The sequence below is a fragment of the Nyctibius grandis genome, chromosome 7 (assembly GCF_013368605.1).
Source record: "Nyctibius grandis isolate bNycGra1 chromosome 7, bNycGra1.pri, whole genome shotgun sequence".
NCBI lineage: Eukaryota > Metazoa > Chordata > Aves > Nyctibiiformes > Nyctibiidae > Nyctibius > Nyctibius grandis.
The window spans coordinates 23,591,400-23,619,377 of record NC_090664.1 but is presented as its reverse complement, the minus strand read 5'-3'; the positions used below and the strand labels follow the sequence as shown (position 1 = coordinate 23,619,377).

The 27,978-nt window shown below is 43.6% G+C and overlaps 1 protein-coding gene across 1 annotated transcript in view; it reads left to right on the top strand.

Moving 5' to 3' along the window:
• Positions 1-18,668, top strand: part of ABCB5 (ATP binding cassette subfamily B member 5) — a 38,465-nt gene extending 19,797 nt beyond the window's left edge. Inside the window, 14 exon segments of the mRNA XM_068405577.1 lie at positions 210-449; positions 3,681-3,827; positions 4,242-4,346; positions 5,127-5,204; positions 6,319-6,402; positions 8,395-8,415; positions 8,417-8,599; positions 9,455-9,555; positions 10,897-11,037; positions 11,530-11,686; positions 13,341-13,538; positions 14,426-14,632; positions 17,793-17,939; positions 18,471-18,668. Coding sequence (XP_068261678.1) covers positions 210-449; positions 3,681-3,827; positions 4,242-4,346; positions 5,127-5,204; positions 6,319-6,402; positions 8,395-8,415; positions 8,417-8,599; positions 9,455-9,555; positions 10,897-11,037; positions 11,530-11,686; positions 13,341-13,538; positions 14,426-14,632; positions 17,793-17,939; positions 18,471-18,668 — 2,007 coding nt within the window.
• The last annotated feature ends 9,310 nt before the right edge of the window (positions 18,669-27,978 follow it).

Here is a 27,978-nt window from a genome sequence, read left to right as displayed (position 1 = left end):
TAAATTCTAGGTGGATTCCATAGACTGCTTAATAAAATGAAAAGAAAAAAAAAGATCAGGACCCAAATAGTCTACTGCCATTACACACTGAAATATATGTGGCCTATAGGCAACAGTGATCACATGATTGAAACTCATAAGAAAAGGTTTTTCCCTTCCTTCTCCCTACTCAAAATGCCTTGTGACTATATATCCTGAATTCTCACTAGGGTTGTAGCAATAATGTTCAAGATGATGGGCCATCAGAAGAAAGTGAAGACACGGAGGCTGAGGAATATGAGGAAAACAGCAAAAACGATCTTGTGGAGAAGCTGACTCTTCAAGATCATTTTGAAGAGTTGGTGATCTCTGGGAGAGGCAGCATTCGAAGAAGATCCAGCAGATACAAGAGCAAGAGGTGCTCTTCTAAGAAAAAGTCCTCTGGAAAAAAGAAAAAAACAGAGCTGGAGGTTGGTATTAAAACTTTAGTTTAGAATTTTAGTGATAATCTGTAAGCATAAGCACAAATCACATAATTTAAATTACTTTTAGATAGCTGGCTGTCATGCAATCTTTACTTTGATGCTATTACAGTCACTACTCACCAGGCTGAGTATTTGCCCTCGCAATATGGGGGCAATCATGTGTGTCTTGCCAAAAGCTTCATTTTAACACTATTGACTTAGTGTGGAGCTGGAAAAAACTTATGCTGTTGATTTGCATAATATGCATAGCCTTTTATGAGGACGTAACCCGGTGGGTAGATGATGGTAAAGCTGTGGATGTGGTCTATCTTGATTTCAGTAAAGCGTTTGACACAGTCTCCCACAGCATCCTCGCAGCTAAACTGAGGAAGTGTGGTCTGGATGATCGGGTAGTGAGGTGGATTGTGAACTGGCTGAAGGAAAGAAGCCAGAGAGTGGTGGTCAATGGGACTGAGTCCAGTTGGAGGTCTGTGTCTAGCGGAGTCCCTCAAGGGTCGGTACTGGGACCAGTACTATTCAATATATTCATTAATGACTTGGATGAGGGAATAGAGTGCACTGTCAGCAAGTTCGCTGATGACACAAAACTGGGAGGAGTGGCTGACACACCGGAAGGCTGCGCAGCCATTCAGAGAGACCTAGACAGGCTGGAGAGTTGGGCGGGGAGTAATTTAATGAAATATAACAAGGGCAAGTGTAGAGTCCTGCACCTGGGCAAGAACAACCCCATGTATGAGTACAAGTTGGGGCCAGACCTGTTGGAGAGCAGCGTAGGGGAAAGGGACCTGGGGGTCCTAGTGGACAGCAGGATGACCATGAGCCAGCAGTGTGCCCTTGTGGCCAAGAAGGCCGATGGCATCCTGGGGTGTATTAGAAGGGGTGTGGTCAGCAGGTCGAGAGAGGTTCTCCTCCCCCTCTACTCTGCCCTGGTGAGGCCGCATCTGGAATATTGTGTCCAGTTCTGGGCCCCTCAGTTCAAGAAGGACAGGGAACTGCTAGAGAGAGTCCAGCGCAGAGCCACGAAGATGATTAAGGGAGTGGAACATCTCCCTTATGAGGAGAGGCTGAGGGAGCTGGGTCTCTTTAGCTTAGAGAAGAGGAGACTGAGGGGTGACCTCATTAATGTTTATAAATATGTAAAGGGCAAGTGTCATGAGGATGGAGCCAGGCTCTTCTCAGTGACATCGCTTGACAGGGCAAGGGGCAATGGGTGCAAGCTGGAACACAGGAGGTTCCACATAAATATGAGGAAAAACTTCTTTACGGTGAGGGTGACCGAACACTGGAACAGGCTGCCCAGAGAGGTTGTGGAGTCTCCTTCTCTGGAGACATTCAAAACCCGCCTGAACGCGTTCCTGTGTGATATGGTTTAGGCAATCCTGCCCCGGCAGGGGGATTGGACTAGATGATCTTTCAAGGTCCCTTCCAATCCCTAACATTCTGTGATTCTGTGATTCTGTGATTAGTCATGCTTCATGAAATTAAGTGTATGATTTCAGTGTTACTGAAGTTTTAATTCTATTAATTCTATCTAATTAAAATGATTTGTGAGGTTTCATTTGCAGGATTCTTTACTTCATGGTTCTCACTGTCGCAAATACTAGCAGAAAATGTAATCCCTGGGGTGTGCATACCAAGTTTTAAGGCACTTTGGAATATCTTATTACATTTATGTCAAATGAAAAAAAAAAATCGAAACCCTAACGTTTTAAAGCATATTCTAAATAAAAGAACCATTATTATCTCTCTCTCAGTCTTAGTATATGCTTTAAAACATCCAGTTTTGGAGGGGTTTATTCAGATAAAACACTTTAATTGACAAATGTCATATAGGAATAGAAGTCATATAGGAAGTTTGCATTTTAGAAACAGAATTTTGATTTGTCGAAATTCAGTAAAACTTGTTCATGGCAATCAATCGGAGCAGGTTTCTAGTAGACTCCTGATCAGGCTTTGGGTAGGCAGCTCAACAGAAACTTGATTTTTTTTTTTTTTTTTCCTATTTTGTACAGCTTGAACTACAGCATCTTTTTGCATGAGATGTATTGGAAGAGTTGTTTGGCATTTTTTGGTTTTGGGGTTTGTTTTTTTTTAACCTGACTTCAGGACCCTTGAAGTGAAGAAATAAAATGTAAATTCTGAAGTAAAATCATAGATCCTTTTAAATCTGTGCAAGTTGGAATCTCATCTGTAATACAGCATCTGATTTTTTTAAACAGTTATGGAAGCCTTAGTGTACTTTGTATCAATCAATATTCCTTCTCACTAAAATATAGCTTCCAGCTAATATATATTTCAAATATTATGCAGGAACTGGATCTAATCGTTTTATCACAAAGAAGATATGCAACTTCAAAAGATACTTTTTGTCTGTGTGTTAATACTGCTTAAGACCTTGTCAGAGGAAGTAGTGGGTGTTCATGTTCAAGACTTCGGTATTCATCACATTCACAGCAAATTAAGAAATCGAACATCCAGCTGTTGTAATCACTTATTTCGGAAAGCTCAACCCACTTTTATGGTTGAAGATTAGCCATCCTCATTCAGTATCTGAAACATGAAATAAGATAACCAGGAAGCAAGAGTAACTTACTCGTAATCCTGCCTAATATTTTGTCTCTTTTCCAATGTTTTCATTTTTTCCTTTTCCAGAACTCCCCCTGTGGAGGCATAGACACTTGAATAAACTAGTAAAGCAGAACAGGGTGTTTTTTGTACTTTCAAAGGAAATGCAGGCTGTTACATATGCCTCTTTCATGCATTTGGAAATGATGCATAGGCTATAGTTTGCAAAAGAGAAAGATGACCTCTCTGCCCAATTGTATTACTGCCAGCCCACTAGCATTTAGCTGAACTGGAGGGATCTTTTCTGTGCTCTGAACAGTGAGACTTTTAGTTCTTTATAAAGATTCAAGTGTTAGTTGCCATTCATGGTGACCAGTCCTATCTGACTTTCAATGAACTGTCCTGGCCCTTCTCCTCTTATGACTTAGCCTTTTGTTGAATTTTTCCCTCCAAACTTTTACAGTGCAGTTGAAGTTCTAGGATACAAAACAGCAAAGCTGCAGATCTCCAGCATGTCTGCTCACTCCGAGTGCACAGAGAGGGCTTTCAGTAGTTCACTAAGACAGCTCACTACTCAAAGCCTAATGAACACCCACTGTCTGGGGAATTTCATGTTTCCAAGGAAAACTTGCAGCCTTCCCTTTCCTGTAGGAAGAAAATCTCCCTGCTGTGCCTTACTCCAGAATCCTGGCTCTGAACAAACCTGAGTGGCTGTATGTACTGGTGGGAGTAATTGCTGCTGCCATCTCAGGTGGGGTCCATCCTGCATTCGCTGTTATATTTGGAAAAATCATTGGGGTAAGTTTTTTTGCAAATGGAGGTTGCAGTCCTGAGCCTTCCTCATGCTCAGCCAGTGTTCCCTATGTAAGACTTTGGGTGGGATTCACTTGTATAAATGGATCCAATGAAAAATGAATAAATATTGGTGAAGTGACCCTCTAGAGGCAGAGCCTGGTGGAACTGCATCTGACTAGCAAAGGAGAGGAGGAACAACAGTTGGAGCTGCAGGAACAAATTAGCGAGATGTAGGTTAAATGGAAAGCTGGACTGTCTTCTGGCCCTCAATAGAATTGTTGACCTGCAGACTGATTTCAGGATCCAGGATACTTGCTAAGAGAAATTGAAGTAGACAAGTTTCTTGAGATGAAGGCTGGTTTATGTAACTGGCTGTCGTTGTCTATGTACTCATTGCTGTGTTTTTTTCTTGCATAGGCTTTTCAAGAAACAGATCCAGAAAAGAGGAATAAAAACACTTTGGTGCTTTCTTTAATGTTTCTTTTACTTGGAGTGATTACCTTAGCAGCATACATAGTCCAAGTAAGTGTCACTACACTGAAATGTTCTTAACTTCACAGCAGGCTGCAGGTATAACTCATATCAATGTAGTTCAAGAAGAAAAACACTGATCAGAGCTTACAAAAACACACAGAAGTGCCAGGGTTCTTCCTGAGATACATGGGTTTTATTTATGTGTTTACTTAAAGACACGTGTCCACATTTGACGTTAGTTTAAATAAGCCACTGAAGGTAACATGGATTTAGCATGATTGAAATAAAAGTTGAGGGTCTGGCCTTAAAAGTCAAAGGTAAGACTGACATTGCTCATTGACTGTTTATAGGCTCTTGCCAAAGTAAGTGTAAAATAGACTTTTTCCATAGCAGATGGTCTTTTTCATACCATCAAAGAAACTCTGTCATTTGCTGTCCTGTTATGACTGTTCCACAGCTTGCAGGAAAGAGTTGCTGCACATTCATGTCCATATCATAAAATCCATTGGTAGGACTGGTGTGAGTGAATGTCTCTGGTAGCAGTCAGAGTAGGAAGGACAATGACTAGATAGGCTGATTTATCTTCTGATGCTGCTGAGGCATACAAATAAGGCATTACAACGAAGCTCCTGCTTTCTCGCCGTGTTGCTCCCTTTCTGTGGGAAAATAGATTTTCAGGTTCCAGGAATGTGGATGGCACTTTTCCCAAGACTTACGTATGCACAGGGGGTTGTAGGAGACTTCTTGGTATTGTTGTTTTTGTTGTGTAGCTTTATAAACAGAGTTACAGCATCAGATGAGAAAATGTGACTTTCTTTCCTCCCCCAGGGATTCATGTTTGGGAAGTCTGGGGAAATACTAACAATGAGACTGCGCTCTTTGTCCTTCAGAGCATTACTTCAGCAGGTATGAATTATGCAGCTAGGGTATCGTGAGAGCCAGATGGCTTTTGCAGACTGTTACAAGGCACACGTTGGGTTTCAGATGTGTGGTCTGGAGAAAAGAAAACAAAAATATGTCTCTTCTACCACTAGCTTAGGAAAAAATACAACTTTTTCTAAAGTCTCCTGTCTTGTGCAGTTTGGCTCAGTGCTGCTACTGCAAATAGTGTAATTTTGAAGGAGTGTTGTTGCAAATGTGCACACTTCTGACATGCTAATATGCACAGAGTTTGCAGCTGTCTGTGTGTGCAAGGATGACCAAAAAAGTTTAATCTCCCCTTGCTTGGGTGGTCATGATGCAAGTATATAATGTATAGGTTTAAGTCTAATATGTTTAGTTATTTAGATTTAAATCTACATACTGCAATCCATAACAAGTAGACAATCTGATAATTTTTTACTGAAAAAAAAACGAATTGCCCTGTTGCATCAAGAATTACCCATGGGAAGAATAATGTTACTTATATTAAACTCTTCCTGTTAATTTGTGTGATTTCACATTACTTGCATAGGATTTTTGAAAATGCATAACTTGGAACCCCACGCACCCATTGGGGACAAGAACCTGTGTGTTCATAGAAACATCTGAAAGGGACTAGGAGAGGAAAAATTAGTGATTAAAAAAAACTTTTAAAGGTAAAAGGGCCTCATTTCCTTTCTGCATGTAAAAATATAGATGAGTAAATGCGCTTCTATAGTTAATGAAGTAGGTAACTTGTAAGAGAATAGTTAACCTCTTCAGGCATGAGGAAGGACTGAGTGAAAGGGGTTTATAAGAAAAGTTTCTAAATAGGCACATTCAGAAGAACGTTACAGCTAATAACTCTTTGATTGTGAACAATTAGATGTTCACAGTAGAATAATACTTTTCAAGATTCTTCTTTTAGTTTACTTGGAAGATGCCGACTACAGAGGAAGAATATTGCAGTTAGCCATCATGGCTTGTACTTTCATTTACCCATATGCTACCTGAGCTGGAAATGTTTGTTCATTTTATTAGTAATCCTGATAAACCTGAAACATGATGAGAAGATGTAATTTTTTTGAAACAAAATTAGTAACAGTGTCTTTTCTTGCAGGAGGTTGGATGGTACGATGATCAGAAAAATGCTGTTGGCATTCTGCTAACTCGGCTTGCCACAGATGCTTCCCAAGTCAAAGGGGTATGCCAATTCTTTTTTGCATGCTTTTTTTAATATTTTCTTTCTTAGAAATATTAATTGTATTTGGCAAGGGACACAGATTATTTCAGAACACAAGGCAGTAAATCTACCCCACAGACTGGCAGATGCATTTACGTAGCGTGGTGTTGACACCTTGGAAATGGCTTCCCAGCCAATAATTTATGAGAACAAAGAAAACTCCAGCAGATGTTCATGTACCTTTCATTTCCCTCCCTCCAAGTCTTTAAGCTATGTATATAGCAACTGTAGACTATTTCACCACGCAAAGTGAAATCTGTATGTGCTGGGGACCAGAATCAGTGGACCCCAGGTTTTCATACCCTATGGTGGGTGTCGCCTGAGTATCATTAAGAAGTTGCATCTGCAGATGATACAAACCTTTACTGACCTTAATGAAGAGAATTCTTCTTCCTGTCCCCACCAAATGTACTTCACACACAAGCAAGCCAACCAGAAAGAAATGGCCCAGCATTAATAAAGAACACCAGGGAGAGCAATGGCCAAAGGAGGGAATGACTCAAGGCACTGGTGTGGGAGGGGTGGCCACTGGACACTGACAGAAGAATATGGCAAATTCTGCGCACAATTCCTCCTACTGCTCACCTCATCAGCAGTCAGTCCCTCATGAACTGCCAAATGTCTCTCCGTTTCTATCCTTCTCCCTGGAAAAAAAAAAAAAAAAAAAAAAAAAGAGGAAAATCACTGCAGGACTGTAGGGGAAAATTTTTCTGGTTTGTTTTAAGATATCTTTGTGTCCTTCAAATTTGTACATCCAAAAACCCTTTAATCTCTAATTTTTCAGTCTCAGCAGACTTTTTTTTCTCTCTCCTGTCCTCCTTACCTATGGGCTAGTAGTGAGAAAATCGTCTTTGACAAAACTTAGTCATTTTCATTTTTTAAAGTTCTAGTTTGTTTCAGTGACATTGAACTTTATCACCCTGCCAAGGCAGTAGGAAGGAGGGGGTGCACGGGGTCCCCTAACTAAAAAAGCCAGCTAAGGGCATGAATTGCTCTGCAAAGCTATTGTGTTCTCAGGAGCACTACAGATTGTCAGTAAGTACCGTGCCTCATGCTGCGCTGGCTGAAGTTTCCAAATCCATCTTTATGTGCAGCCCCCAGAACATATGGCAACAATTCACCTTGGCATTGGTTTAATTATTACTATTTTAAATTTTATTGAACAAGAAAAGTCTTTTCAGACAGGAAAGTCTTTGGCAAAAGAGAGAAGAATTCTGCTTCCTGCCCAAGGATTTTTGTTTTTTACATCAAGCCAAATTTTGGAAGATGAATTGTTTCCACAGGGAAACAATTTCAGACCTCTTTTTCTGCAGATCAGAGCCCACCCAGATGCTGGATGCTAATCATCTAATTTTAAAAGTTCTTGATGAAAAGGTTGCACAGGATGGGAGGAGACAGGAGTTCTTCAGTAGAGTTCATCTTTCCCACTCGTTATCCCTGCTGAGATAAAGCATTCCTGCAGGGTGGTCAAATCTAGATTTTTTTTTTTTTTTTCTGAGAACCAACCCAGGTGCAGCAGTGTGAGAACCTGAGGACGAGTAGTTTTCACCACCGTTAGTGGGACAGCTCAATGGATGGCTGTCATCAGAATGAAGCCCCTCTTGCCTAATGCTGGGCACCAACCAGCCAACCTGCCCTACTGTGACAGTGGCTCCAGTCTCTGTGCCTCAGGTAGTGCAAGAAGTACCAGATAGTATATAATTTCATTAAACAGCTATCATGACCAACAGTTCAGACTACTTTAACCTCACTTGAAGGCCAGAATGCTGGTGGGTACAAGGAACATCTAGGAACTATTACATAAGTAGGTGCATAACGTCCATGCACGTGACCACACGTGATTTCATTTTCCAGCTGAACTGCTGGCCTTGACTATACTAGCGATTTCAAGCAATGAAGTAACAAAAGAAAAATCTAATTACTGATATTTGGGGGTTTCTGGGGTTTTCTTAGGCAACTGGAAGCCGTCTCGGACGTGATGACTATGACTGTCTTTACCCTCCTGACTGCCATCATTATTGCCTTTGTATACGGCTGGCAGTTAACTTTGCTTATCCTGGCCTGCATTCCTTTCGTTATTGCTACAAATGCTGCGAGTGTTAGGTCTGTGTCTGGTCATGCCGCAAAAGATCAAAAAGCTTTGGAAGAGGCTGGAAGAGTAAGTTCTCCAATTTTAACTCCAGGGTTATGATGTGAGATCACTTTTAAGGACAACATTGTAGCTGTATTACAGCTGACTTAATTATTCAAGATAAATGAAGGGGGGAGAGGAGAGGACAGCGCAGGGTGGGGGATGAAGGGAATGTTTTATACGTCCCAAGAAAAGCAAAACATAGATAACACAAAACATCTGTAAATTAGGCTATAAAAAATGTTTTTGAAAGCCTCCATGGTGGATTTCTGGGCAGGGACAGCTGTAACGGCGGCAGCCCCAGCACTGGTGCGCCTCGTGCCTATGGCGAGCAGCGTAGCTCTGCGCTGCTCTGTGCTGTGGCCAGAAGCGTTGCAGGGCTGAGCCACTGAGCCCTGACACTGCTACTTTTTTATTCCATCATAAAATGCAAAACATTAATGTCCTCAAGAGTTTCAGGGTACTGCCTTTCATTCACCTGATTAGCGCTCTTCCAGGAGACTTCTGCTAGTCCATGCAAAAGTGCAAGTTGTGTCTAGATAACTAGGGTTTGTTCCTATTTTATTAAAGAGGGTTTAATTCAGCGGGATCACGACCCACGGGTTAGGGCAGCGGCTGCTGATGCTTCCTGCGTGCTGGCCCAAGGTTCTGAACTCAAATATGACGTTGGCTTCTGCCCCCTGTTGTCTTGTGACCATGGGGTCAATGATCTTGTTGCTGTGGGCTTGATCCTTCAAGTAATAGACCTCAATCTCCTCTCTTAAGCAAACACTTTCCAGTCTAAAATAATAAATGCTAGAGAAGAGAACAAGTGTTTAGGTGATATGTTGTAGACTGCAGTTGTAAGGGATTGCCTCTTATTTGTTTTATCTCCCAATCTAGATTTCAACAGAATCAGTTGAAAACATAAGAACTGTAGCTTCATTGACCAGGGAAGAAGCGTTTTATGAAAGATATGTTACAAGTTTGAATGGTCCATATAGGTGGGATGTTTTTCTTTAATAATTCTTTCTTAGTCTTTCAGATTTATTGTAAATACATTTCTTGCAAACTATCCAATACCCAAAAGATTGGGAAGGATATCAATAGCTGTTTACATAGTTTTGAAATTTGTTCACTCAGTATAGTTTAACATATATTCTTAAATGCAGAGTGAAAAAACATTTGCAGGATTTGCCTTTTCATTATGCAAACGCTTTATAAACTGCATTATCTGCATATGTGTTATATAATATTGTGTTTGCTTGCGTATGCCTAGAATACAGGCCATACGTTCACTCCATTTCAGTGTATTGCATTGATACTAGTTAACTCAGGAACTGACAGGTAACTCCTATACTGTACCCTTTATAACATAAACCAGTTTTATTCCTCTCGTATGACTTTGAAATCTTGAAATTAACTTCATATGTTTCCCTTGTTTGACCCACTACATCCCACAGACTTGTCTCCACTGAAACACATTTGAATAATCAGGGGTGCCAGATTTTTCTAGCTCCATTTTATTTAAACAAAATAGCCCAAAATCTAATTTGTCTCTTTCCTCCTTCAAGGTAACTAATGTAAAAGAAGGAATTGAAAATGAATTGTATAATCTGTCCTTAGCCAAACCAGTGTTAAAATTCAGTGTCTGGTGAACTGGTAATACCCCAGATACGGGCAGGATGCTCGCCTGGACTGTCAAAGGTCTCTGATTTACAGCTTGGACTAGAAAGATTTCCATTTCTTCAGAGAGCATCCTGAACCATGAGAGCATAGAGTCCTCTAGACTCTGATTCAGTGTGCATTCGATTAGCTACACAAAATGAAACTTCTCCAGAAGGATGGATTGAGAAATAAAGGCTTAGTGTGAAACCCCTGCAGGGGTACCCAGCAATATGTCCTGGCTCTGAATCAGGATGAGAGGTCTCTGCTTGGATGGGAAGACCTGGCAGAAGCCCACAGGCAGCTCTTAGCCTGGGCTGGAGCCTGCTTGTTTTCTTAACTACCACATATGACCCATTTTATTATTAAATTTTATTATTTTCTTAACTGCTATAGTGGCCTGCCCTGGTACAGAAAAGCAAAGGAAGAGATTCAAGATAGCATAAGTGAGGATGAAGGGTCTCATTGCTCTAACTTTCTGTCCTAAGGGCAGTTCCATGTCATGATGTGGGATGCTTTTAGGGTCTGGCAGGGTTTTTTTGTGAGTGTGCATGTGTTGTGTTTGCAGGGGGTAAACTGTATTGCTTAAAAGCCTTAACCAAGAAATCTGGGCATCCACCAGCCAGTGTCTGCTGTTTCTGTTTTACAAGTTATTTACGGAAAGTCTCTTCCTTCACTAGAGATTCTCTGACAAAAGCCCCTTTCTATGGATTTACCTATGGAGTAGCTCAGTGTGCAAACTACTTTATTAATGCGGCAGTCTTCAGATTTGGGGCATGGCTCATTGCCCATTGTCTGAGCAACTTTGAAAATGTATTTATGTGAGTATACTTTGTAAAATGTAAAAAAAAAAAAAAAATCAATACATGGGATAGTGATTTCAATACATGCAAACTATTTAATCAAATTACAGAGGTAACGAGGCATAGAGATTCCGGAATTCACTCTGGTTGGGAGTGCAGTTTGGGCAGAAGGGCTGGTTTGGGGAAATGTGCATATTCGGGCAGTGAAGCAGCAAGCATGTGGCCATGCTCAGCATGCCTACTCTGGACAAGTCTTTGCTGTTTGACATTCCTTCCAGGCAGAGGGTTTTACATAGAGAAGTGACGTGACACCACTGCTCATCTTTAAAGTAGTTACAGGAACAAATAGAACTTCCTAATTCTGGATGACATTTTGGGGGCTGAGGAGCTCCAGAAATGTCATAATCTAAAGATGCTAAAAAACTTTATCCTGAAGGTTTGCTTTACACGTGAGGAAAACAATGCACTGTTCTACCTGAAATAAATGATGCTTTGTCTCTTGTTTTTTAGAGTCTTCTCTTCTGTCATATTTGCAGCTATGAATGTTGGTCAATCTGCTTCCCTGGCACCAGATTATGGCAAAGCTAGAATGTCAGCTCAAAGAATCTTTCAACTTTTGGAAAGAAAACCTCTAATTGACAGCTATAATGAAGAAGGTGAAAAATTGGTGAGGTTTTTTTCAGAAAAAACTTGAAACAAACAAAATTACTGATGTTTTATTATCTTAAAACTGTATTCATAGTTTCTTTTTTTTTAGGGTGTCACGAAAGACAAACGTTATATAAAATAGTGGTACAGCCTTGTTATTTTTAATGGACCATATTTTTTTTTCAGTCAGAATTGTATACCTTTAAATGTAGTTTTGCTCTGAATAAGCTTAAAAAAAAAAAACAAACCACTTTTCATTCTGCTTACCCACATCTTAAATGGTTTCAGGAAAATACTGACAATGTCAGTTCCACTCAGTGTTGCACTGCCTTTTTAAGGGTTTACAGGAGAAACAAGATACAAGTGCATTTTTCTACTGTTTAGGGAGATAAGAGAGACTAGTTCCTTCAGAGACAGTTTTGCCAAAATCCATCCTCTTACAAGTAAAAATGTGCTCTTGTGAAGTCAAAACTACCTTAATGAATAATCTGTTTTGCTCCAAACTTGGGAGGTGGGGGAACAACAAGAAAAAAAAAAAACAAGAAGGAAAAGAAAAAACAAAATACACTCAAAAAAAACCCAAAAACCCTCACTTCTAAACCAAAGTTGTCATTAAGGAAACTGACCTCAGCACTTGTCAAGTTTCTGCATGAAATGCTTTCAGTTGACATGGTCTGGAAGGATTACATTTGCACATCCATCTAACTTTAAAATGAACTTCCTGTGTCAGTTTTAGATGGTAGCCCCTACTCAGGAAGCCATAATCCAGCTTCTGTAACTCTAAGCACATACACAGGATTTTCAGCCTTTAAAGTTATGAGCACACTTATGTATCTTCTTGAAACAGGGCCCTGCAGCACAGACATTGAAAGATTTGGCAGAAGATCCCTGGTAAAATAAAACTTAAATGAAAATATTTCTGGTATAGCCTAGACTCGAATACCAGTGATGCCTGTGACTTCTGCAAAGCAAAGCTTTGAGCCCATTAAATTACATCATTAGTTGTTGTGCGAGTACTTCACTAGTAGAGAGTACTTCACTAGTAGTGCTGCTAGTATGTACATAGGGCTGGCTCCTATCCCAAACGACAGGAGAGGCAATAGCCTTAATGTGTGCCCCCTTCCTTCCACTTGTGCTTAGAAATCGGCCTGGCTAGAATGGCTAATTAACAACTATCATTGCTGTTTAAAACAGTTTGTCCTACATGCCTGTAAACTACCTACCAAAGAATTTAGCTCTCTTATCTTAATAGCTGATCTTGACCTTGTGTTACATTCGTTCAAATTGGGCTACCTGCAATGTGACATCAGGAAAGCAAGATTATATCAAGAGTAGAAGTGCTTCAATTACATGTGTCAGCAATGAAAAATGTTAATGTTGTTTGTTTGTCTAAAGATACTCTTTTCAAAGGTGAAGTGAAAAATAGATACAAGAGACACAGAAAACTGTTTCTCCAGAAGGATCTAGCGATTTACATCTGCAGATCATCCCATAAATAAGGATACTACACTCAATCCAATATGTAATTTTAAAGAACTTCAAAAGCGCTTTTGAAAACACCTTCCCCAACTTTCTTGTCAGTTCTCTCACTTTAATAACCAAGTCTTACAAGTGTTGTCATAGTTAAAGCTAATAAATGCTAATATGAGCATGTGAACTCTGTTACTTTTCAGAGCAATTTTGAAGGCAACATTGAATTCAGAAACATCCACTTTGTATATCCAACAAGGCCAGAAGTTCAAGTTTTGCAAGGACTCAATGTGAAGGTTAACAAAGGACAGACTCTGGCATTAGTAGGAAGCAGCGGCTGTGGCAAAAGCACATCCATTCAGCTCTTGGAGAGATTTTATGACCCTGTCGAAGGACAAGTGGTAAAAATAGACTTGTATATCTTCTGAGGTTTCAGAGGCTTTAAACGATCCCGCAATATCTCTGGAGAGATGCCTTTTCAAGAGGTGTGGATTACGGAGGTTGTGGCTCAGTGGAGCTGTAAACAACCTCAAGACCCCTGTCATTGCCTGCCCCATGCATTAGATGCACATGCCAGCACCGGTGCCCACGTTGTCATGGTGCAGTGGCTCAGGGTGCTGATCTCACTGGGGAAGAGAATGACGGGGTCAGACTGCGTTGCCTCCCCAAAGCTGCTCACAGGCTGGTTGCACAGGGGCACAATGTTCATGTCGCTTGCTTGTCACTCTACAAGTCATCTCATTAATATGAATTCACACGTTAGGTACATAGATACGCTTCAGATAATACAAATGTAATCCCACAGGAACACTACTGCGTCACAGTTGGAGGGTTGCAATGGGCTTTTTGGTCCAGTCCCCATTAATGGGTATAGAAAGTCCAAGGAAACCTCCTTGGAAGTTTTAAGATGGAGTTAAAGGCCTACAGCTGAGAATATTTATTGTTGTGTTCAGCTGCTTAGAGACAGGTTTTCCCGTGAGGTTCCTGGTGCTTCTCGTGGTCTGTAGAGCTGGAAGGACTGTAGTAACAGGCTGTGATCTGCCCTCTGCCTTTCTGTCTGCTGGGAAATGGAAGCAAACTCACACACAAAATTAAAAACTAATGAAAGGAAATATTTCATCTATACTGCTGGTTCTTTTCCATTTTGCATTCAAAATTTACTTGATTTAAGCTGGGAATCTAACATGTAACAGGCTTCCTCTTACAATTCGTGTTTCCTGTTCACAGTGTGTATCTGTGGATGAGCTCTGTAGTCAACTTGGCATCATTTTTCTGTTGCTTTTTCTAGTTGGCAGATGGATTTGATACCAAATCTTTGCATTTACAATGGCTGAGGTCCAGACTGGGCCTGGTGTCACAGGAGCCCATTTTGTTCGACTGCAGCATTGCTGAAAATATTCAATATGGAGACAACAGTAGGGTGGTTAGTCAGGAAGAAATTGAAGCAGCAGCTAAAGCAGCAAGTATTCATACCTTCATTGAAACACTGCCAGAGGTAAGAGATGGTGATCTCTTCACAGTGAGATTAGGTATTTGGAGTGACATGGAGAAATCTAGGGACTGCTTCTTTACATAGATCAAATTAAAAAATAAACATTTTTGGTTCCCTTAATAGGAAAAAAATATAGAATTTGTGTTTAAAAATGCCAGTGTGTTTCAAGCTTAAAAACCTTGTTAGTTTGTTCAAAAAAAGTCAATGCTCCGCTTAATATAGTGGTAGACAAAGCAGAATATGAGGATAAAAAATAAGAGGACACTATGTACAAACAGGTCCTCATATTTTTTTTGATATTTTTGCCTTTGACAGCTGAAACTTCTCAAATTACTCCGAGAAAGATTATTTTTTTCCTAATATAATTCAGTAAAACTAAATTCTCTGTTTCTAATTAGATGGGCATGCATAAGGAGTGTTTCTTAACAAATACGAAGGGGCAATAAATCAAAAGTGAATGGTATGGCATTTGACCTTCATTTCTGCCAACAATTTTGTTCTAACAAGGAAAAATGCTTTGATAGTTTGTTTTCACTGTAGTTTTGTGTAACTTGAAAATGATGTAATGATGCTGAAAAATGTTTCATCTTCATTACTACTAATGACCTTTGGGATTCGTTATTCACAAGTAATGCAGGATCGAGTGCTTCACACATATGTTAGTAAACATTAAATCTCTAGTTACTCTTATGACCATATGCTCATGGGCAGATGTCTGTGAACACCTTACTGCTGTATCACTGGTGGTACCATTCAAGACCTATTCCAGCCTCTGGGGAAGTAAATTTTCAGACCAGGTATAAATATGTGTGACTGTATATATAACTGTTTATACTAGAGGTGTTTATAAAACTTTAAGGAGGGCCAACTTTGGCCTTTTCAAGCAATTGCTAGGGGAAATCCCATGGGACAGGGTACTAGAAGGTAAGGGGGCCCAAGACAGTTGGTTAGCGTTCAAGGACTGCTTCTTCCGAGCTCAAGATCAGAGCATCCCAGCAGGTAGGAAGTCAAGGAAGGGTAGCAGGAGACCTGCATGGTTAAACAGGGAACTGCTGGGCAAACTCAAGTGGAAGAAGAGGGTGTACAGATCATGGAAGGAGGGGCTGGCCACTTGGGAGGAATATAAGTCTGTTGTCAGAGGATGTAGGGAGGCAACTAGGAAAGCTAAGGCCTCCTTGGAATTAAACCTTGCAAGAGAGGTCAAGGACAACAGAAAGGGCTTCTTCAAATACAATGCAGGTAAAGCCAACACTAGAGGCAATGTAGGCCCACTGATGAATGAGGTGGGGGCCCTGGAGACAGAGGATAAAAAGAAGGCGGAGTTACTGAATGCCTTCTTTGCCTCTGTCTATACTGCTGGAGGCTGTCCTGAGGAGCCCGGACCCCTGAGGCCCCAGAAGAAGTCAGGATAGAGGAGGAATCTGTCTTGGTAGATGAGGGCTGGGTCAGGGACCAATTAAGCAATCTGGACGTCCATAAATCCATGGGCCCTGATGGGATGCAACCCGCGGGTGCTGAGGGAGCTGGCGGAAGTCATTGCTAGGCCACTCTCCATCATCTTTGCTAAGTCGTGGGCAACGGGAGAGGTGCCTGAGGACTGGAGGAAAGCAAATGTCACTCCAGTCTTCAAAAAGGGCAAGAAGGAGGACCCGGGTAACTATAGACCGGTCAGCCTCACCTCCATCCCCGGAAAGGTGATGGAACAACTTGTCCTTGGTGCTGTCTCTAGGCACATCAAGGATAGGGGGATCATTAGGGGCACTCAGCATGGCTTCACCAAGAGGAAGTCATGCTTAACCAACCCGATAGCCTTTTATGAGGACATAACCAGGTGGATAGATGATGGTAAAGCTGTGGATGTGGTCTATCTCGATTTCAGTAAAGCGTTTGACACGGTCTCCCACAGCATCCTCGCAGCTAAACTGAGGAAGTGTGGTCTGGATGATCGGGTAGTGAGGTGGATTGTGAACTGGCTGAAGGAAAGAAGCCAGAGAGTGGTGGTCAATGGGACAGAGTCCAGTTGGAGGCCTGTGTCTAGCGGAGTCCCTCAAGGGTCGGTACTGGGACCAGTTCTATTCAATATATTCATTAATGACTTGGATGAGGGAATAGAGTGCACTGTCAGCAAGTTCGCTGATGACACAAAACTGGGAGGAGTGGCTGACACACCGGAAGGCTGCATAGCCATTCAGAGAGACCTAGACAGGCTGGAGAGTTGGGTGGGGAGAAATTTAATGAAATATAACAAGGGTAAGTGTAGAGTCCTGCACCTGGGCAAGAACAACCCCATGTACCAGTACAAGTTGGGGCCAGACCTGTTGGAGAGCAGCGTAGGGGAAAGGGACCTGGGGGTCCTAGTGGACAGCAGGATGACCATGAGCCAGCAGTGTGCCCTTGTGGCCAAGAAGGCCAATGGCATCCTGGGGTGTATTAGAAGGGGTGTGGTTAGCAGGTCGAGAGAGGTTCTCCTCCCCCTCTACTCTGCCCTGGTGAGGCTGCATCTGGAATATTGTGTCCAGTTCTGGGCCCCTCAGTTCAAGAAGGACAGGGAACTGCTAGAGAGAGTCCAGCGCAGAGCCACGAAGATGATTAAGGGAGTGGAACATCTCCCTTATGAGGAGGGGCTGAGGGAGCTGGGTCTCTTTAGCTTAGAGAAGAGGAGACTGAGGGGTGACCTCATTAATGTTTATAAATATGTAAAGGGCATGTGTCATGAGGATGGAGCCAGGCTCTTCTCAGTGACATCCCTTGACAGGACAAGGGGCAATGGGTGCAAGCTGGAACACAGGAGGTTCCACTTAAATTTGAGGAAAAACTTCTTTACCGTAAGGGTGACTGAACACTGGAACAGGCTGCCCAGAGAGGTTGTGGAGTCTCCTTCTCTGGAGACATTCAAAACCCGCCTGAACGCGTTCCTGTGTGATATGGTCTAGGTAATCCTGCTCCGGCAGGGGGATTGGACTAGATGATCTTTCGAGGTCCCTTCCAATCCCTAACATTCTGTGATTCTGTGATTTAACTTTATTAAAAGCAGTTGCACTTTTTTTTTCTTTCAAGATGGAAATACCTAATCATTTTTATAGCCACACATAAAACTTTACTTTTCTAATCTTCCTTCTTTAAGAGTATTCACAGGCTGCCTTTTTAAATTTTTAACATCCAGAAATATAATACCCGGGTGGGTGAGAAAGGAACACAACTTTCTGGAGGTCAAAAACAAAGGATAGCAATTGCCCGTGCTCTGGTTCGTAATCCTGCCATTCTGCTTCTGGATGAAGCTACCTCTGCTCTTGACACAGAAAGTGAAAAGGTGAGTAATGATTATTACGTGCAATATATATGTCTATGTATATGGCTAGTTGCTTTCTGTAGAATAAAATCAATGCAAACATGTTGCAAATGCTCAGCTGTGAAACAACAGGGCAGGTGTATCATGGTAGCTTTTCCAGCTGCAAGATGTGAATTGGACACTAGGAAGCTGTGTCTATCTACTAAATAAACAAGTAGAAAAACCCAAAACTTTAACTAGAAAACACCAATGAGGGGCTGATACTCTTCAGCTGTCTTCCTGTTATCTGTACTTAATGTTAAAAACTGAATTTGTGTTCTGACCCGAACTGGCTGCCCAAGAACCCACTTCTCAATGTCTCATGTTCATTTGATCAGTCTCACTGACCTCAGTGAGAAACCCTGCTGAGTAAAGGTCTCGTGTATGCAATGACTTGTATATCTATGGGAGGTATATTCAGGGGATAACAAAGAGTAAGAAATCAAATGTGGTTCCTATGACAAGTGAAGGCTTTCCAGGTGCTAACAGCATTTTCATGACATCTGCGTGCAGATCGTCCAGAAAGCTCTGGATAACGCCCGGCAAGGTCGAACCTGCATCATCATTGCTCACCGCCTGACGACCGTACAGAGTGCAGACATCATTGCAGTGATCCAGAATGGCAGGGTGGTTGAGCAGGGCACCCACAGCCAGTTACTGGCAAAGGAAGGACACTACTACGCCCTTGTAAATGCACAAGTCTCTAATTAGTACTGTTTGCCGATTTTTAATTTTTTTTTTCCAGGAAGACATGAAAAGCTTATGGAGAATTAAGATTGGCTGCATCTGTGCTGATGGAGCAGGGACCATGCGTTGCAGCCCGGTTGCTGTACCTGGTGTAGCCCTTGCCTCACACACCTGTGGGGGGTGAGCAGTGCATGCCCTGGGATGGGTCAGGGAAGGTGCACAGGGGAGTCCCAGCAGCTGAGTCTGCTGGGCAGTTGTAGGGATCGTGTGATCTGAAGGGAGCCAGACCTGGAGTAGTCTCATCCACACCATGGCTTAGGTGGGGCATCCTGCTGGGGCATCGCTGTCCCCAGCAAACCCTGGCCCATCCCAGATGCCATATACCAAGGCAATACTAGAGTTTTGATAGTGGTTAAGCATCATGGATAAGCAGTGAGCTGGTGCTTGTGCTTGCCCCTTGAGTTTCTTCACCAGCCAGATGCAGCCATAAAGTCTTCTTAATTAAAGATGACTGTCAATTCTTACTGAATGCTGAGATTCCAAATAAAGGCATTTGTATTAAATTTAGAGAGAAGGGGTTGGATGTGTGTGTTTGTTGGTTTTTTTCCCCCACTTTATGCCACATTTCTAATATTACTGTGCTTCACACACTTCTTGGAGATTCGATATTCTATTTCAGACAATAATTGTAATAGTTACAAGCTTTCCATATAGAGTTAAACTGTCATAAGAGATACCATTGTTTTGTTTCGTATTTTTTCAATTGCTGACATAAGAGTTAATCACTCTTTGCATCCATCAGGGTAATTTCAAAAGTCTTTTCGGGGGAGCTACAATGGCTTCTTTTGGAGTGGACTCACATCAGCCATGTAAATAGGCTTTTCCGTAAAAAAAACTAAAAAGTGGTTTTTCAATATGAGATCCTTATTTTGAATAGACGTGGCACTTAGGGACATAGTTTAGTGTGGACTTGGTAGTATTAGGTTAAACAAGTTGGACTTGATGATCTTAAAAGGTCTTTTCCAACCTAAACAATTCTATGGATTCTATGAATAATTCTACAGATTATTTGAAGTGTTGGCAAAACTCATTTACACGTGTGCTTCAATAATTGGTTATTCCTCTGATATATTCCTCAGGGTGCTGCAATACAATTGTTCAAGAGTGAAGAATACGTTACTGCGTAGTCAGAGTGACTCAGCAGCTATTTTTTTTGGCTGGTTAAACCCAATTGCAGCATTTTAATTTTCCAAGGCTTTGCACGTGGCTTTGGGTCAGGATTTATGGCTTGGAGCAACCTGCAGTACTTTATAATTTCCAGATAACTCTGTTCAATTGTAACAGACAAAACTTACAGTAATGACTAACTCCTTTGCTCATTTCACTTGTTTTCTGGCATCAGGATCCATGAGGGGAATAAAACACACAAAAGAAAACAAATTCTGGTCTCAGCTTTGCCAAAGAAATACAGTCGCTCTCCCTCACACAGTTTTTCTCAGGCTCCATTAGAAGAGGGAGTTATCACTCATTCAGGCACCGCTCTTGTGTGACTTCTTCACTTTTTTGTGATAGGCAGGTACTACAGGGGCTGCTGCCTCACTACATTCCAAATTATCAAATGTGGGCTCCAATTAATTGCTCTTTTCCTGTTTGTTCTGCACTGGAGTTAAGATAACAAGCAGTAGAGTTTCATTCTCGGCTTTGAAAATAAAATATCTTCCTTGTTAATCCAGAAGTCTTTTGGGGAAAGAAAGAGTTATTTTTGTAGTTTTGGGTTAGATGTATATGTGTTTTTCTTTACAATTGTAATGAATAATAAATTTCTGTGATATTACAATTCATTATGATCTATTGCAGCAACAATTAAGTAAGATGAGGTAAAAATGGGAAATTAATTTTAGTGTATAATAGAGGAGATAAACAGTTACTAAGATAAGGCTCTCTAACATAATGAAAAATCTAACATCTGCGGCTAGTTAACAGAGCATCTTTGTGGAAAATACTGCATTCACATCCATGCAGATCACAGAGAATAATCCAAAACATGCTTCTTTCCCACTAGCTTGGAATTATTTACTAGCACAGGGGCAAGAGGAGTGAGGAAATATGCACTATTTGATGTGGACAGTGCTGAAAGAGCTGCAGCATGGCGAGCCTAGAAAAAATAAGTTCTGTGACTTGTGTTTCCTCGTTTGCTCTTTCAGAGGTCAACATTACCTACCATGGAAAGAAAAGTGGCTACACTTGCATCCCTTTTGTCATGTTCCTCACACGTGTTTACCTAGAACATTCTCACGCTGCCATAGCTGGACAGACTCAGTACCAGCTATGTAAGTTAAGGATAAACAGGTAAAGGTCTTGAAGTAAGATGCTTGGCAGTACTGAGTCACATTGTTCCTCATGGAAAGGTAGGCGTAGGTTTCGGTCAGGAACAGAGGGAGTAGGTGCCTGTGTCATGAAGGAGGGAGTGTGTGTGCACCCCTCTGGGCTGTGGCAGCCAAGTGGGGAAAGAGCAGTGCCAGACACATGTGCCTCAGGAATGTCCTCTGCTATTATATGATTAAAAAGGGGAAACAGAAAACATAATTGAAGTAAATAGTGTGGATTTACTTAAGTGCACAAGTGAGATGTTGTGTAACATAAGAACATATTTTACCAATTTATCTCAGTACAAACATACTAAAAGCCACTCATATCACAGCCCTGTTTAAAAGATCATCTGCAGGTCTGAAAAAAACACCAGACAAAAGCAACACAAAAGAGATGATGATCAAGGGAACAGAGTGCAATCTCAGCCACCTGTAAGAATGACAAAAAAGCACACTATTGCATGCCTGCTAAACGGCAGGCAGAGCAGGATGACTTTACTGACTCCATGAGATATAAATAGATTGATACACTCAGCTTGTAGGCACTAATAAGAAACTCTGATGGTTTATTTTAGACCATCCCAATCACCTCCCAGCTGGATATGCCCATACAGCTTGCAGGCTGGCTCCGATTAAAAGCAGACCTAAATTCAGAGACAAATGCATGTTAAAAGAACCTTTTCAGCACCAAACCCTAGACTGATATACAGAATCACAGAATCACAGAATCAACCAGGTTGGAAGAGACCTCAGGGATCATCGAGTCCAACCGCTGCCCCTACACCACCCTGTCAACTAGACCATGGCACTAAGTGCCATGTCCAGTCTTTTCTTAAACACATCCAGAGATGGTGACTCCACCACCTCCCTGGGCAGCCCATTCCAATGTCTAATGACCCTTTCTGAAAAGAAATTCTTCCTAATGTCCAACCTGAACCTCCCCTGGCGAAGCTTGAGGCTGTGTCCTCTTGTCCTATCGCTAGTTGCCTGGGAGAAGAGGCCGACTCCCACTTCACTACAACCTCCCTTCAGGTACTTGTAGACTGCAATAAGGTCACCTCTGAGCCTCCTCTTCTCCAGGCTAAACAACCCCAGCTCCCTCAGCCGTTCCTCGTAGGTCAGACCCTCCAGACCCTTTACCAGCTTGGTCGCCCTCCTCTGGACTTGCTCCAACACCTCAACATCTTTCTTGAAGTGCGGGGCCCAGAACTGAACACAGTACTCAAGATGCGGCCTCACCAGTGCCGAGTACAGAGGGACGATCACTTCCCTAGACCGGCCTGGCTACACCTATTCCTAATAGAGGCCAGGATGCCATTGGCCTTCTTGGCCTCCTGGGCACACTGCTGGCTCATGTTTAGCTGGTTGTCGATCAGCACCCCCAGGTCTCTTTCCACCGGGCCGCTTTCTAACCACTCTTCCCCCAGCCTGTAGAGCTGCATGGGGTTGTTGTGGCCAAAGTGAAAGACCCGGCACTTGTTCTTGTTGAACCTCATACCGTTGGTCTCGGCCCATCTATCTAACCTGTCCAAATCTCTCTGAAGGGCCTTCCTACCCTCCAGCAGATCGACACTCCCACCCAGCTTGGTGGCATCTGCAAATTTGCTGAGGGTGCACTCAATCCCTACATCTAGATCATCTATAAAGATATTGAACAGCACTGGCCCCAGAACTGAGCCCTGGGGAACACCGCTAGTGACCAGCCGCCAGCTGGACTTTGCCCCATTCACCACCACTCTCTGGGCTCGGTCATCCAGCCAGTTTTTAACCCATTTAAGAGTCCACCCATCCAAGCCCTGGGCAGCCAGTTTGTCTAGGAGGACCCTGTGGGAGACAGTGTCAAATGCCTTACTGAAGTCTAGATAGACTACATCCACAGCCCTGCCCTCATCTACTAAGCGGGTCACTTGGTCATAGAAGGAGACCAGGTTGGTCGAGCAGGACCTGCCTTTCATGAATCCATGTTGGCTCGCCCCGATGCCCCGATTGTCCTGCATGTGCTGTGTAGTGGCACTCAGGATGATCTGTTCCATCACCTTGCCTGGCACCGAGGTCAGGCTGACAGGCCTCTAGTTCCCTGGATCGTCCTTCCGACCCTTCTTGTAGATGGGGGTTACATTTGCTAATTTCCAGTCAGTTGGAACTTCTCCAGTTAACCAGGACTGCCGGTAGATAATCGAGAGTGGTTTGGCAAGTTCGTTTGCCAGTTCCTTCATTACTCTGGGGTGAATCCCATCCGGGCCCATAGCCTTGTGGGTGTCCAACTGGCACAGCAGGTCACTAACCGTCTCCTCCTGGATTACGGGAGGTTCACACAGCCCCCCGTCCCTAACTTCAGGCTCTGGGGGCCGAGTCTCCTGAGGACAACCGATCTTGACATTAAAGACCGAGGCAAAGAAGGCATTGAGCACCTCTGCCTTTTCCTCATCCCCTGACACTACACTACCCTCCTCATTCAGCAAGTGGTGGAGGCTCTCCTTGACCCTCCTTTTGCTGTTGATGTATTTGTAAAAGCTTTTTTTTGTTATCTTTGACTGTAGCAGCCAAATCAAGCTCTAATTGAGCTTTGGCCCTTCTAATCTTCTCCCTACACGACCTAGCCACGTCCCTATAGACCTTCCAAGTTACCCGACCCTTCTTCCAGAGCAAGTAGGCTCTCTTTTTTTCTTTAAGTTCTAGTCTAAGTTCCCTGTTTAACCAGGCCAGTCTTTTTCCCCGACGGCTTGTCTTCCCTACAGACTGGGACAGCCTGCTCCTGAATATTTAACAATTCCCTTTTGAAGCATGTCCAGCCTTCCTGGACTCCTTTGCCCTTCAGGACCGATTGCCAAGGGACTCGGTCCACCAGCCTCTTAAACAGGCTAAAGTCAGCCCGCCAGAAATCTAAGGCAGGAGTTCTACTCTGCCCCTCCTTACTTCCCCCACTATCGAAAACTCTAACATTTCATGGTCGCTACTCCCAAGACGGCCACCGACCCTCACATCTCCCACTAGTCCTTCTCTGTTCACAAACAACAGGTCAAGCAGGGCCCCTCCTCTAGTCGGCTCATTTACCACTTGCATGAGGAAGTTGTCCTCCACACATTCGAGGAATCTCCTAGATTGCTTCCTCTCTGCCATGTTGTATTTCCAGCAGACATACGGCAAGTTGAAGTCGCCCATGAGTACAAGGGCCGGCGACAGGGCGGCTTCTGACAGCCGCTTGTAAACGCCTCATCCGCCTGCTCATCCTGGTTGGGTGGTCTATAACAGACTCCCACCGTAATGTCCGCCCTGCCGACCTTCCCCCTGATCTTCACCCATAAACATTCAACCTTGTCATCCTCACCATCTTCCTCAATTTCAACACAGTCCAAGCACTCCCTAACATATAGAGCTACCCCACCGCCTCTCCTGCTTCACCTGTCCCTCTTAAAGAGCTTGTAGACATCCATAGTTGCACTCCAGTCATGAGAGTCATCCCACCACGTTTCTGTGATGGCAACCACACCATAACCTTCCTGCTGTACAGTGGCCTCTAGCTCTTCCTGTTTGTTGCCCATACTGCGTGCATTGGTGTAAACGCACTTCAGCTGGGCTAGTGGTCTTGCCCCTGACGCAGGCCTGTCACCCCTAGGTTCATTTGTGGCTGCCCTGGTCTTATCCCCCTCCCCCATCGAACCTAGTTTAAAGACCTCTTGATCAGCCCTGCCAGCTTCTGGGCCATAACCCTTTTCCCCTTCTGATTCAGCTGTTCCCCATCCGGCATAAGCAGACCCGGTGTCATGAAAGCTGCCCCGTGGTCAACAAACCCAAAATCCCACCTCCGGCACCAGTCTCTCAGCCACATATTAATCTGTTGTACTTTCATAGTCTTTTTCCTATTTTCACCAAACACTGAAGGAATTGAAGAGAATATCACCTGCGCACCTACCCCCCTTTACCAAACGCCCAGGGCCCCTGAAGTCCCTTTTGATAGCCCTGGGACTTCTCTCTCAATCTCATCCCTACCCACCGGGAATACTAATAGTGGGTAGCAGTCAGAGGGCCTCACCAGTTCAGGAAACCTCCTGGCAACATCCCTTACCCGAGCCCCAGGAAGAAGCAGACTTCCCTGTGAGTCGGGTCTGGCCTGCGTATGGGGCCCTCCGTTCCCCCTTTAGCAGGGAGTCGCCTATAACATTGCTTTTCTTTTCTCCTTTTGGAGCTGGTTGCAACCCTCTTACTCGGTTGCTTCTGTTTACGTAGCCCCGTAGAGGGTCTTTCACCTAGATTTGTATCTTCCTGACACTCAGGAAGACACTCAGGCTCCAGCGCCTCATACCTATTCTGCAGGGGGACGTGGGGAGGGGAGGAAGGTCAGGATGGGATTCACCTGCCACCCCGAGCAGGGACCTGCCTCCATTCCCCCCCCATCCCCTAGGTCTCCTCCTGCTCCTTGTGGAGGAGGAAGAGGATCCTCCACTACCTGGGGAGCATTAGGCCCGTCCGTTTTCCCCAGGACAGGCAGGGAACAGCACTGCCCGCCATCCTCTTCCTGGGATGCTCTTGCACTCCTTAACCTTTCACCTCCTTCTTGAGCTGGGCCACCAAGGAGATCAGGTCGCTCGACCTGTTCGCACCTCACACAGGTGAGGTTCTCCGTTACCTTCGAGTGCCAGGGCCAGGCTCTGGCACTCCCTGCAGCCTGCCACCTGCACCTCCGCATGCTTCTGCAGCAGGTCCGTTTGGGTTGCCCACAAGGGACTTAGGGCCCCGCCGAGTGGAAACCATACCTGCCTGCCCGCCTATCCTGCTCGCCGCCCTGCCTGCGAGAACTGCTGCGCAAACTGCCGCGCCCCTGGGCCTGTGCCCTCCTCCGCCCCGGGACACACACAGTCACTGCTGACTCCCCCTCTCCCCTCTGGGCAGGCCCCTGCCCAACCCAGAGGCTCTTTATCACCCCGATCACAGGGGGTGGTGCTACGCCCCCCTCCTCTCCTGATTCGTTGCCCGGAACTTCCGGGTCCAGGCGGGTCTCGGGCTGCTGCTCCAGGCCCCCCCGAGCATGGAAACTGCACGGAAACCGCCCGCCCGCCACGGCCCGATCTCTCCCCACACCAACCTCAGCCGCTGCCACCGCCGCTGCCGCCGCCACTGCTGCCGCCGCCACTGCCGCCGCTGCCGCCGTTGCCGTAGATCAAATGCCGTTTTGATATAGATCAAAAGAATTAGCAGTGACAGAAAAGAGAAGCCTATGAGGCCAAATCTTGAGAGCAGAGGCTTTGTAGACCCCATCACTCTCTGTCCTGCGCTGCCATCTGCGTCAGGTTCCAGAGTTAAAAACAGACTTCCCTTATCCCTGCCCAAGCTGGGGCTAGTGTTCTCCAAACATGCCCACAATATGGTGAGTCGCTGCTGGTGTCACTGGGGACCTCACCCCTAAGATGACTGCCACGAGGATAGTGATGAAGGATCAGCCCGTGCTTGTCAAGGGACACCAAAGGCCTTGTTCATGACTAGGCGAGAAGCATTTAGCCCATATGCTTGCTTTATGCCAGCACTGATCTAAGCCTCCTAGGGAATTATTAAGGTATGAGGTCCCAAAAAAGAGACTGAAGACTTCAGAGAAGGCATTCATAAGGGATTTTAGAGAAAGAATTTAGAGTGTCTTAACCACTTGACCCCATTGTATTATCATAGACAGCTGTTAAATTTGATTAAAACTTTGCAATCATTAGTCTAGTTAAAATGTTAATTACTAATGCAGACTGAAGCCCCAGAGATGAAATAAGTAGTTGACAGAAGCATGTGAACTAGAGGGCACAGGACCTGATTATCCTTATGGCCTCAAAAATGTTAATTGTCCTCTTATTTGTTATGAGCATTGGAGTGCACCAGTCCCAGTGGGTGTGGGTGTTTCCCATTCCTGGATGTGCTATTTCAGTTTGAAATAGCTGTTGGCAATTCAGGAATAACGCTGTTTGCAAAAACAGTAAATGAATATTATGTTCATCATCACGTGTTTTTTCCCAGATGTCTGCTTTCCTCTGCAGCCTATAAAATTTCAATTTATATCAATCTAAAACCTGTGAAATACACATCCTCATAAAGAAGTTATTTAATAATGCTGGTTGTATTGCAAGAAGGAAAGCTTTCATTAAAATTGCAATTCACAACCCTTGTACATTTAGAAACAATCTTTTTTTCAAAAGTGAGGAGAAAAGAACAATTGGAGGTTTTTTAGGGTCAACTGAAATACTACACCAATGTGTCTTTTTGTTTGTTTTTTACCTGGATTAGCTTTATGAGTTTAATTTAAATTCGGAGAGTTTGCAAAATTCTGCTAAACAATCTGTGGCAGGCAATACCTAACCTGTCCTTTCTTGGCTACCACCAATACACACTGTACCGCTGACTTTTTACTTACGTGCTTGCAAGTGGGAACGTGTCTGGCTGAGGGCGAGCTTGCAGGGCTCTTGTTATACTGAGCTTTAGGAAAATTCCTGTCACGCTTGGGAGTGGGCCTATTTAAATATTAACGGTCGGTGATTTTACCTAATTAGTAAGGGAAATGTTAAGAAACTATGCAGGATCGTTAAGGTCTGTTCATTTGACATTGCTGGAGGGTTTGAAGTGAAACTGCTCTCCTGGACTGTGTCTGCTCTAGGAATATAGCTGCCCTTGTAACACTGGTTAAAAAAAAAAACAGATCTTGATCTGCTAGATCCTGCCATATAGGTATCAGTAGGACAGCTGATGACCTACTGCCAAAAGAGTTTGGATTTCAAGGGTTAAATATCTTCTCTGGGTGATGCTTGTGCCTCCACCCATGAAGCATTTTGTTACAGAAATGCTCCAGCTCTGCCTGCATTTAGGGCTCACCTGCTGCCTGCTACCATGGGCACTCTACCCAGGGAACTCATTTTTTCTAAGGAGAAAAAAACAAATGCAGAAGAGTTCATACAGTTTATCTGGAGCTGTGGTTGTGTCTTGCTGAAGAAGGA